This window comes from Blastomyces gilchristii (genome assembly GCF_000003855.2).
Source record: "Blastomyces gilchristii SLH14081 genomic scaffold supercont1.14, whole genome shotgun sequence".
NCBI lineage: Eukaryota > Fungi > Ascomycota > Eurotiomycetes > Onygenales > Ajellomycetaceae > Blastomyces > Blastomyces gilchristii.
In genome coordinates this window covers 1,116,094-1,125,962 of record NW_003101669.1, presented here as the reverse complement: position 1 = coordinate 1,125,962, position 9,869 = coordinate 1,116,094, and the positions used below count along the sequence as shown (strand labels likewise).

The 9,869-nt window shown below is 45.3% G+C and overlaps 3 protein-coding genes and 3 non-coding genes across 6 annotated transcripts; all 6 read right to left on the bottom strand.

Annotated features, from left to right (window-relative positions):
* Nucleotides 1–797: 797 nt before the first annotated feature.
* On the bottom strand, nt 798–2,572 carry BDBG_06679 (secretory lipase; the record flags this gene model as incomplete). Its single annotated transcript, XM_031722721.1, has 2 exons — nt 2,027–2,572; nt 798–1,928 (listed from the first exon to the last, which is right to left on the bottom strand). Exon 2 carries the CDS (start codon nt 1,593–1,595, stop codon nt 798–800), a length of 798 nt encoding a protein of 265 aa, XP_031579564.1. The 5' UTR covers nt 1,596–1,928; nt 2,027–2,572.
* A 4-nt stretch (nt 2,573–2,576) lies between these two features.
* Nucleotides 2,577–2,692, bottom strand: BDBG_17428. The gene has a single exon (XR_004198601.1). It is a non-coding gene; the product is annotated as a 5S ribosomal RNA (ribosomal RNA).
* A 717-nt stretch (nt 2,693–3,409) lies between these two features.
* BDBG_17427 lies at nt 3,410–3,525 on the bottom strand. Its single transcript, XR_004198600.1, has one exon. It is a non-coding gene; the product is annotated as a 5S ribosomal RNA (ribosomal RNA).
* On the bottom strand, nt 3,507–4,297 carry BDBG_06678 (uncharacterized protein; the record flags this gene model as incomplete). The annotated part of the gene is made up of 2 exons (XM_002623193.2): nt 3,507–4,166; nt 4,188–4,297. The coding sequence occupies 2 exons, from the start codon at nt 4,295–4,297 to the stop codon at nt 3,677–3,679; spliced, it is 600 nt and encodes a 199-aa protein (XP_002623239.2). The 3' UTR covers nt 3,507–3,676.
* Nucleotides 4,298–4,986: 689 nt separating this feature from the next.
* On the bottom strand, nt 4,987–5,102 carry BDBG_17426. Its single transcript, XR_004198599.1, has one exon. It is a non-coding gene; the product is annotated as a 5S ribosomal RNA (ribosomal RNA).
* Nucleotides 5,103–5,858: 756 nt separating this feature from the next.
* Nucleotides 5,859–7,832, bottom strand: BDBG_17425 (uncharacterized protein; the record flags this gene model as incomplete). The annotated part of the gene is made up of 3 exons (XM_031725146.1): nt 5,859–6,979; nt 7,095–7,227; nt 7,713–7,832. 3 exons carry the CDS (start codon nt 7,830–7,832, stop codon nt 6,306–6,308), a joined length of 927 nt encoding a protein of 308 aa, XP_031579563.1. The 3' UTR covers nt 5,859–6,305.
* Between the last annotated feature and the right edge of the window lie 2,037 nt (nt 7,833–9,869).

Below are 9,869 nucleotides of genomic sequence, written 5' to 3'. Positions count from 1 at the left end.
TCCCTCTTAGGAACTTGCGAAACATCAACATTAGTCCATGGCAACAACCAGAACCGCGCAGTTATATTACACACACCCCTAACTTCAACGACCTATCACGAGGCATACATTTCATCAAAACAATTGCAAATTGCCAGCAGAAAGAGAGCTCCATAGCATGAGGTCTTACCAATTCCCGAGCCTTCCTTTTTCCCAAAATCTTTGGGAAGTAGCTTAAAGCTGCATATACTTCTATATCAGAGGCTGAAAAATGAAGTATCCACCATATCACTAAACACAGTGGGGGCATTTTCACACGACTGCAACTCCGTCATCCTTTTTTAACAAATAAGGCATTTATTTCTCATGTAGACTGGTTTAATGCCATGTTTGAATGCATGGGCTAAAACTCTTAATTTCAGTATATATGGAATGCAAACAGATTATTTATCACTTGATTTCATAACTTTGGCTCAGTCGCACATCGCCGCTCTTTCCCAGCCTTTGAGATCATGGAAAATATTGCTCTCCAGCAGTTTCTCCAAAACTCTTATTCCCACTAATCCCTTTCACGCTCGCTTTCTCATATGCCTGTCTGATATTAGTTAATTCCCGGTTTTGAGTGAATAACCGCACCGCCCGTGCTTTATCAACCTACGACTCAGCAGCGTAACCCGGACTTTCCAACTGCAACAATATCAAGGAGATGGAAAATAACACCTTACCAATACTGTTCTCATGACGTTCCCAAACTGGAACCTATAATTGACCCTAGGAGAGAGTACAATTCCATGCCGAGAGTTGAAAGGGCGGAGGGATCAAATCTTTGTTATGAGTACATTCTCTGTCCTGCAAGATCCCAGATTCCGCACAGGTCTCCCAGCCAGGTGATCTGAAACCCATTCTAAAGCGTTTACAGATCCGATGATGGCTTCAGTGACGTGCCCCCCTATCAAATTTCGATAGTACTCAATGGTGGCCCGGTTACTACAATATTTATGTACCAGCTTGTCAGTGTCTTCAACAGGGCTTATCTCGTCCCCGAACGCTTTATACATGAACAGCGGCATGGTCGGCATTCCGCGACGGCCCATCTGCCCAGACCAGTCAAGCACGGATGCGGGGACGGGCTCATAAATGGGCCTCTCGCCATCAATGAAATAGGAGAAAATATCATGGAATGCTCCATCTATTCCCTGGATCTGGCAATTTGTAGCATGCTTGAAAAACTCGGCCCTTTTGTCAGGCAGCACATTCTCATCCATCCACGCTGTGAGATTCTGATAGGTCTTGGCAAGACCGTAGAAGCCTCTAAATAAGCGACCCGAGAATATACCTCCATTAATCGATTCTACGACTGAGGTGATATTGACAATGATACTGCCCAAGGCGGCCCCCGTGAAGTGCAACTCTGGCGCGTATGGCGGTTGCAACTCTGCAGCCGAACCGCCAGCCAATGAGCCTTCAGAATAACCCCATATCGCGTACCTGACGTCGGCAGCTAATCCAATCTTCCGTCCCTCGTTGAGGACCACGCGTACCGAATCGAGCGTGGCATACCCGGATTGCGGGCCAGCAGCGAGCTGAGCATGTAGCCCTTCGTAATCGGTGACCATCACCCACCACCCTTGGTTCAGCGCGACGGCTAGCTAGCAATTGTCGGGCGGGCATAGTTAGCGCAAGCAACCACGAGTCCACGACCAGGTCAAAACAAGAAACAAGGACAAAATTATCTTACAAATACTACGTCTATGGAGACTGTACTATTGGGCATCAAGACCCCCAAGAGTCCACCAGTAGCGGATCCAGGTCGAAGGGTATATATGATGGACTGCAATCTTCGTTTGCGGCAATATGCCGCCTGGAAGACGAGGAGTTGCGATGGATCCGAATTGCGCAGGACAATTAAAGTAGATACTGATATACCGAGTCCACGGAGATTTTTCCACCTAGAGGGAGAAGTGGTTTCAGCTTGTTCTCAACCTGGCGGGATCGAATTAATTAATTCTCCACGCTTATATTCCCTGATGTTTCTGGCTCCGCGTACCAACTATCCTGACGCGGGGGGAGGATTTTAGCAGCACATCCTGAAACCACCAGCGCTGCATGCAAATAGGCAAAAATTGGACAGCATCATAGTGCCATGGCTGAAAGCTCTCCAGGAGGGCGGGATTCTCAAAATTAGTTCGTATGGATTTTATTTGTTCGCTGTTTATATCTTTTCTTTTTATCTTCAAGGTGCCCTCACCTTTCCCTTCTATATTCGTATTGAACGACCTCATTTGTCACTCCATTGTAAGTTTCAATTCCCCGTCTCCTATTTAACTCTTGTTCCATCGATATGTGTAAACAAACGTCGATTCTTCCATTCCCAAAAATAGGTCCCGCAACGAATTTTTGGGCTTCCAGGAAGCGGTCAACATGAAGCGCCCACCAATTTCCAAGCAAGATCAAAGGAACGCCGATGCCCCAACAGAACGAACAACTTTAAACGCTAATTGAACATCAAAGGGTATTTAAAATATATTGTGTAAGTGAAGAAGTAAAATAAAAATAATAAATGAAAAGCGAAAAAAAAAAAAAATGAAAAAAGAAAAAACATACAACAGCCGGGATTCGCTGGTGGTCACCCACCCAACTACTAACCGGCCGGCGAGTGGCTTAAGTACGGCTGAGCGGACGGGAAGCCCTGCTTTCCACTCCCTATGGTCGTATGTGTTTATCCACCAAATGATTACCTCATTTATAGCATAAGTGTAGGCTACTGGGGCAAAAGAGCTCAATCACCACCAGCGCACTGCTGGTAGAAGGGTCGATCAACCCGGGACCCCCAACAATAAGTTATACCCCAAAATACAAACTAGCTCAAGCGAATAAATTTAATACATAGAGAGATGAAGCAATGATTCATAAACACGCATCAAATCACTGAGAAGTACTATAGAGACACAGAGATATTTAGCTAAAACATAATCTGACATGGCTTGTCATTTGTGTCTGGGAGAATAGAAATTTATTCTTCCTGCAACAGAGTCTGATCTCTATTGTAGCACTCTGGGACACACTATCACATTCTAATGATACAATGGAATGTCCCATTAGCTTTACACAGGCCGAACTTGACCTTCATGTAAAGGAGGACGGAAACATGACTAGAGCCGGAAATATGCTGAAATTATTTCAAGATGAGAGGTTCTTCCTATTGATGGAATGGTATATCTAGAGATAAGCTGTGGCCGTACCAGAATCAGAAATCTAACTGACAGTGCAGAATACGCGGCTATGGCGGAGCAGTGCTCTTTCTCTCAAGGAGCCCGCTTCCTCTAGTACAGGAATTAATCGGATACAGGCGGAAAGGGATATAGGATATGCGCAGGTCCTCTTCTTAGTATGGCAGCTATCAGCAAAAAAGAAGGGGGGGGGAAGCAAAAACATACAACAGCCGGGATTCGCTGGTGGTCACCCACCCAACTACTAACTGGCCGGCGAGTGGCTTAAGTACGGCTGAGCGGACGGGAAGCCCTGCTTTCCACTCCCTATGGTCGTATGTGTTTGCTTGAGGTCTGAAGTTGATACAAAGGATTGTATAAGTTGAATGGCAGTTACGGCACTATCCTAAGTAGGAAGTTAATATGATATTGACTCAGCAGATAATAATAATATGTAGGATAGTTGAAGGTTGTATTGATGGAGCTATCTACAAAGAGCACTTCTCGGAATCGATACGACGTGTAAAAGGGGATTCTCGTTGGTTCTTCAATAAAATGTTGGTTCCACCAATAACCTCTGCATCGGCCAACATGCCGACACGCCAGGCCTCATAATTAGAACCGTCAAATGTGGTCACTGATTTGGTGTCTAGGGCATATTTGACTTTCTTCTGGTATTCCCGCAACTCATCCCTCATAGTATCTCTTGAGCTTTGTGCAGGGGTAGGTGTAGTGAGACGTTGCGTAGTTTCAGCCGCAGCCAGTTGGTTCCGGAGCATCAACTGCATAAGGTTCATAAGGTTGCCTGCGGTGCAATAAATGGGTTGATTCAGATCACCATTAAAAATAGGCATTCCAGTGGAGGGCGGAGGGTCAGAATGGACAGATTCTGCAGGTGAGTGTGAATGTTGATGCTGCTTTTCTTTGTCCTGAAGCATCTCCGTTGTCTCATCATCAAACTCCACACTCTGGTAAAAACTGACATCACCCTCATCTTACAACTCAAGATCCTCCTCATAATGAGTGGTCATCCTATCAATGAGTCGCCTAGAAGAATGGGTGGTCCTGGGCCTTGAGCTGGATTCTGGAGTAACAGGCGTACCACTCATATTGAGGTGGCTGCCTTTCCTGGGTATGTAAAACGGGTGACGTTCGCAGCAATGGAGAACGCGTTTTTGAAAAGGATATGAATCTGCCAACCGGCGGATTCAGGGAAAATGGAATATCTCTAGTAAAAAGTAAGAGTCTTTCTAAAAAAGATGAACTACCCTTGTCAAAATGTTGATGCAACATTCTAAAAAAGATGAACTACCCTTGTCAAAATGTTGATGCAACATTCTAAAAAGAAAAACATGCCATCCAGGCTATAACCTGTAGGATAGTTGAAGATTGTATTGATGGAGCTATCTACAAAGAGCTTAATATAGTGGTTGGTCACGTGATCTAGGGAGATCGCCACAGGCAATAGCCGCAACGGCCGCAACGGCCAACATTGAAATTCACAAAGCTTTACCAGATCCATCACAGTTGTTCAATGAAATGAGTGAAGAGTAGTAGTCAACATGGACACAGATACTTCAGATTACAACCTGTAATTCCATTCTCTGTCTCATGCAGCTAATTTAGAAGGTCTGAAGGTGAATGATAAAGTTGAATATGAGCCATGGCAATAGAGATCATGATAGTGCATTTCACAGCAGATCATCAAATCCACAGTTTTTGGTTTGTCCGCGCGATCTGGCCAACTCTTCTCAGTATGGTAGCTATCAGCAAAAAGAAAAAGAATGTAAAAAGGAAAAACATACAACAGCCGGGATTCGCTGGTGGTCACCCACCCAACTACTAACCGGCCGGCGAGTGGCTTAAGTATGGCTGAGCGGACGGGAAGCCCTGCTTTCCACTCCCTATGGTCGTATGTGCTTGTTCACTAATGGATACCCAATTTATAGGCTTAGTGACCGTCTCGAGCCGGACGAAATGGTGTCACTCAGCCATATCAATGACAGACAACAGGCCTGCTTTCTCACTCCAGCCAGCCAGCCACCTTGCAACGACACCAAATGCAAACATAACGCTGTCAGCTCTTTGGTAGATTCCCAGGGTCTCTTTTCTGACATTGCCTGGGTATTTGGGCAACCTAATTGCATGGAAGTTTGGTCCCCGGGACGGACGAGGTCATACGAGCGAATAACAAGGCCCCAGATTCCAGATGGTACTGTACATTATATTACTATGGAATTCAGAATTCCTGGGATAAAGGCGGCCGGTTCGTCGATACGGATGCCGCCAAATTATGCGAGCGATGCTAATTCGTTAAGTTACGAATCCGAGTTCCAAACTTTGGCCCAAGATACAGTTGGCAGGGAGACTTTCATGCAGCATATCGCACCCCAACCTCGCCACTGATACTGTCACTGATACTGTCACTGTACTAGTTATGCGTTATGCCTAGTGTTTTCTTTACCCTACTCGAAAGTAATTTGAGCCAGTTATGGGGAAATAATTTCTTCCCGGAACAGCCTGCGACAGGCGATCGAGCACATTGCGTACGGTGGCCAATTTCACTTTATTTGAAGTTCGATTCTTTTGCGTGAGCGGTGATGGCAGTCTGAAATAGGACATACCCACGAATATGATGCGCTCGCCGTGGAAGTCAATGGTGGCTTTCGCCGGTGACAATATATGGTTCGCTATAATCATATTGCATCCAAGGTATCGCACTAGGTGGAATTCGCCCTTCAGAAAAACAAGAGAACTGTTGTTCACCTTCAAGGTGAGAGCTGTTGCTAAGAATAAGTTCGATTCATTTGTATCTGAACTGACTCCTCAAATGCCCATGCACCAATTATGTGGCATAGAGGCAGGCTGACAGTGAGGGAAGAATAAGTGATATACCCGCGCCTGTATCAATGCAAACTGAGAGATTGCCATGACATGTAACTATGGAAATGGTAAGGAAGGCGTAGCGCTAATTCTACAGTCTACTAATGTATTCTTGATCACTTGTAGGGATATTGCATGCCGCAATAGCATATATGTCGGTGTTAAATATGCTTGGATAATCATCGGAGGGAGTGTCTGTGGATGAGGCAGGCCCCTCAGTGCCTGCCTTGCTGTTTATTTTTCTGACTCGCTGTCAGAATCTAGACTGTGGTCTAGATCCAGCAGGTCGTCGTCTTCCTCTCTGGCACCCTCCAATTTGACTTGGTTCGCCGGGCGATCATTGGTCTCTCCCTTCCTGGGGCAGCAGTTGGTGTAGTAAGGGCCTCTGCACATGTAGCACCCTGCTGCGCTTGCTGGTGGTTTTCCTCCCTCTTTACGCCTAATCGGCAGCTTGCGCGTCGTGGGGCCGCCCACTGGAGGAATTGCCGCGGGATCCGCGGCAGGCACGGACGGTTTGATGGCTTCCATCTGTTGCTTGGCCAAAGACCGACGGGGGGTGGGAGCTATTTCCCCACGAGTTTGAAGGATAACGACATCCCAATTAGCAGAACCTTTGGGATCGACCGTCCGAGGAGTAATTAAGCCGTCGTTTGTCATTCGCCAGCGCAGCTTTCGTTGGGCAGGCAGCTGTCCCAACTCCTTGATCAGTCGCCGGCTGGGCAGCACGAAGAATTCGCGGTCTACAAAGGGCATTTCCTCGCTGCGTCCCGCGAGTCTTTTGACGATCGAGACAGCGTCCGGAAGCCCTTCCACAGTCGGATCCCGCATAATGGATACGCTTGGGCGGGCTGGCTTGCCATCCTTGCGAAAACGTAAGTCGGTTTTGTCATCGTGATGGAGATGGTCGTCTAGCGAACGCGAGAAGATAATGATGTCGTCGACATAGACCAACGCGAATCGCCATAAGAATTTTGCTGGATTTCTTCCATACGTTGCTGAAAGAACCTGGGTGAGGTCGCCAACCCCATTGTAGCGACGGTAAAGCGTTCGAGACCTCGGTGCGGCGTGATGAAGGTGGTTTTGAGCGGTTGCAATCCTCTACGGGCGTTTGAAAAAAGCCCTGGCGGATATCCGTTGACGAGAACACTGGAACCTCCTATCAAGGGCTTGGCATACTACCATGTCAGAAGGCATTTAACTTCACCAGGCAGAGCATGGTTCACTAGTAGTAATTTGCCCAAGCCATCAGGACAAACTACCCGAAGAGAAACGATACTGAAGCAATTCAGAGTTCCCGGATCAATTATGATCGAATTTTTAATTATTGCGATCGTTTTATATTTTCACAGCCTAGATAAACTCGAAGCCTTAAAATACTCAATACACACTCCAAAGGAATATATACAAAAGTGAATCCAACTAATATGTCAAGCAGATGCAAAACAAACTACCAAATTTATTCACCGGTTCATCGCTTATGTCGGCGTTGGTTGAGAGATGACAGGTCTACTCTTTCTTGGAAGATTCTTCGGTAAACTCGTCCTAGGCACTTTCACATCGTCTCCCGAACCACCTTTTCGTAATGAAAATAGAACCCATCACTGCATGTGTCCCACCATTTTTCCTTTGCCACTCACTAACCGGTGCGGGGACCTTTCTGGCATTCGGTTGGACTTGGAGTTCGCTTGGCTTCTTGGGGTACGCTGTACCTCCACGGGTGGCAGTCACACTTGTGAACTTCTTGGATGCGGTTGATATCATTCCTTTTGGCGGTGCGGAATACTTTCTTCATGATGGCGGTAGTGATATAGGTACGTCTCCTAAAGAGCATTATTAGCAAACGGAGCACGATATCGAAGGATTTTGGCATATACATGTACTTGACAGGAGCGTGTGTATCTGTCAGAGCGAGTCAAGGAGTCGGATGAGTCTTTTCAATCACAATAGGTATAATTCTCTCAGGCCAATGCGCCCAATTACTTGTCTTCTTGATTAGAAATGAATGGGACTTTGGGGTCTGAGACTTCATTGGAACACTCTATGGCGGTCCTTATGTAGACTGAATTCATGAGATCCAGTCCTACTATGTGCCTTAAGCAATGCCATGAAAGGGCAGCAGAGAGGCTCTCAGTCTATCCATTCCAAACTGCCAGGTTTCTAATAAATACTAATCACTGTGAACTTGTATGATTCCATTTATATATCCTTTCATTGAATACAAGTGGCAGCTGAGATTGATTGGATCCCAGGGCTGGCCACATAAATTTGTGTTTTCATTATTGCATAGCTGCCCTGCTTCTGTTTGACTTAGCATCTGTTATGAATAACTACCTCACTTCTTTTTATTTTTGTTGGGTTAGCGTTTGCAGTTATTAGAAAAAAGGGGCCTGGGACGCAAGACCTCCCAAGTCTAAAATGGCTTGCGGCGCGTCGCGCGGCTAAATATCCCTCCTAACTCTAACTTCATGCTCACTCCATCATTGGCGATTATTGCTATTAAATACTAGAATGTGCGCAAGTAAAGTTTCTTGCGCGTCTTGAAATTTAATACCGCCAGTTGACTGCTTTTCAAACTCGCCTGAAATGTGCGGCGTTAATCAGCTTCGCAACACGCTCAAACCAGTTTGGTTTCTCATTCCCGTTATCCCAACTCCGTTTCCAACACCCATTTTTTGTCAACCAATTTGCAAAGGAAGTTTGGCAAGAATATGCTAGATGTTCACGACTTGAAACACCCTTTTTACAGTCCAACATTCGGAAGATGGCTGTGGGTACCGCTTGTCAACAGTGTAGTGTAGCTTCCTAGCTGACTCTTTCACTCAAGCTAGGTACAACAAGAAGAAGCAACTTGTGGAACATCATTTGTATTTCAATGTTGATAGACTCCCTTCAATTGTTGCAGAAACTGTCACTCAAACACCCAACAATATCCTCCATTTTACAAAGCTGGCTGAAGGGGGCTCATACCATGTTTTCAACATCTTATTCAAAAATCAGTGCAATGCCATCATCTAGTTGTCATATCCATGTACAGTTCTCTGCAGTTATGAGGTGACAAGTGAAGTAGCTAGAGTTGAATATTTGCAACTCAAGGATCTGTCTATTCTCCAAGTCTTGTCCTGGAGTTTGACAACTTCCAATTCTCTGGGTTGTGAATACATCATCATTGAAAAAGTGCAAGACAAAGCTTTGGACGAAATATGATACACAATGAGTTGTATGACAAGGAAATTGTTGGTGGAAAAGATTGTGAATATCAAGACTATTCTCTTCAGTCTACAGTTCCCTGCCAGCAGCAGTATATTTTAAAGAATTCCTTCTGCAGAACATTCAAACTGTGGATATCTCCGATAATAATCATTTTTGTATAGAGCCATCCACTGGGATCTGGTGGTGATACCACAGACAAGACATCAAAGTTGATAGAGATCCATGTGTGTATGATAAGCCCTTACAATGTTGCAATATTTTCACTAATTCTGAGTAATGCAGGGACTTCAACACTAGATATGTTAAAAGCTATCAGTCAAAGAGAGCTTGAATGACTTCAGAAATTTGACAAACTGAGGTTTCCACATGAGCTGCAAAATGATTGACCCTCAGGGCAAATTGCTCCAGATATCATTCCAGCATGCAAAGATTGGAACAGGCCAACTAATTATACACCACTCTGATCTCTCCCCTAGCAACATCTTCATTGACAAAGCGGGTGACAATATTACCAGTGTAATTGATGGGAGTGTATGATTATCTGCTCAATGTTCATGCATCCTCCTCATTTCCAAAATTTTGGTGATG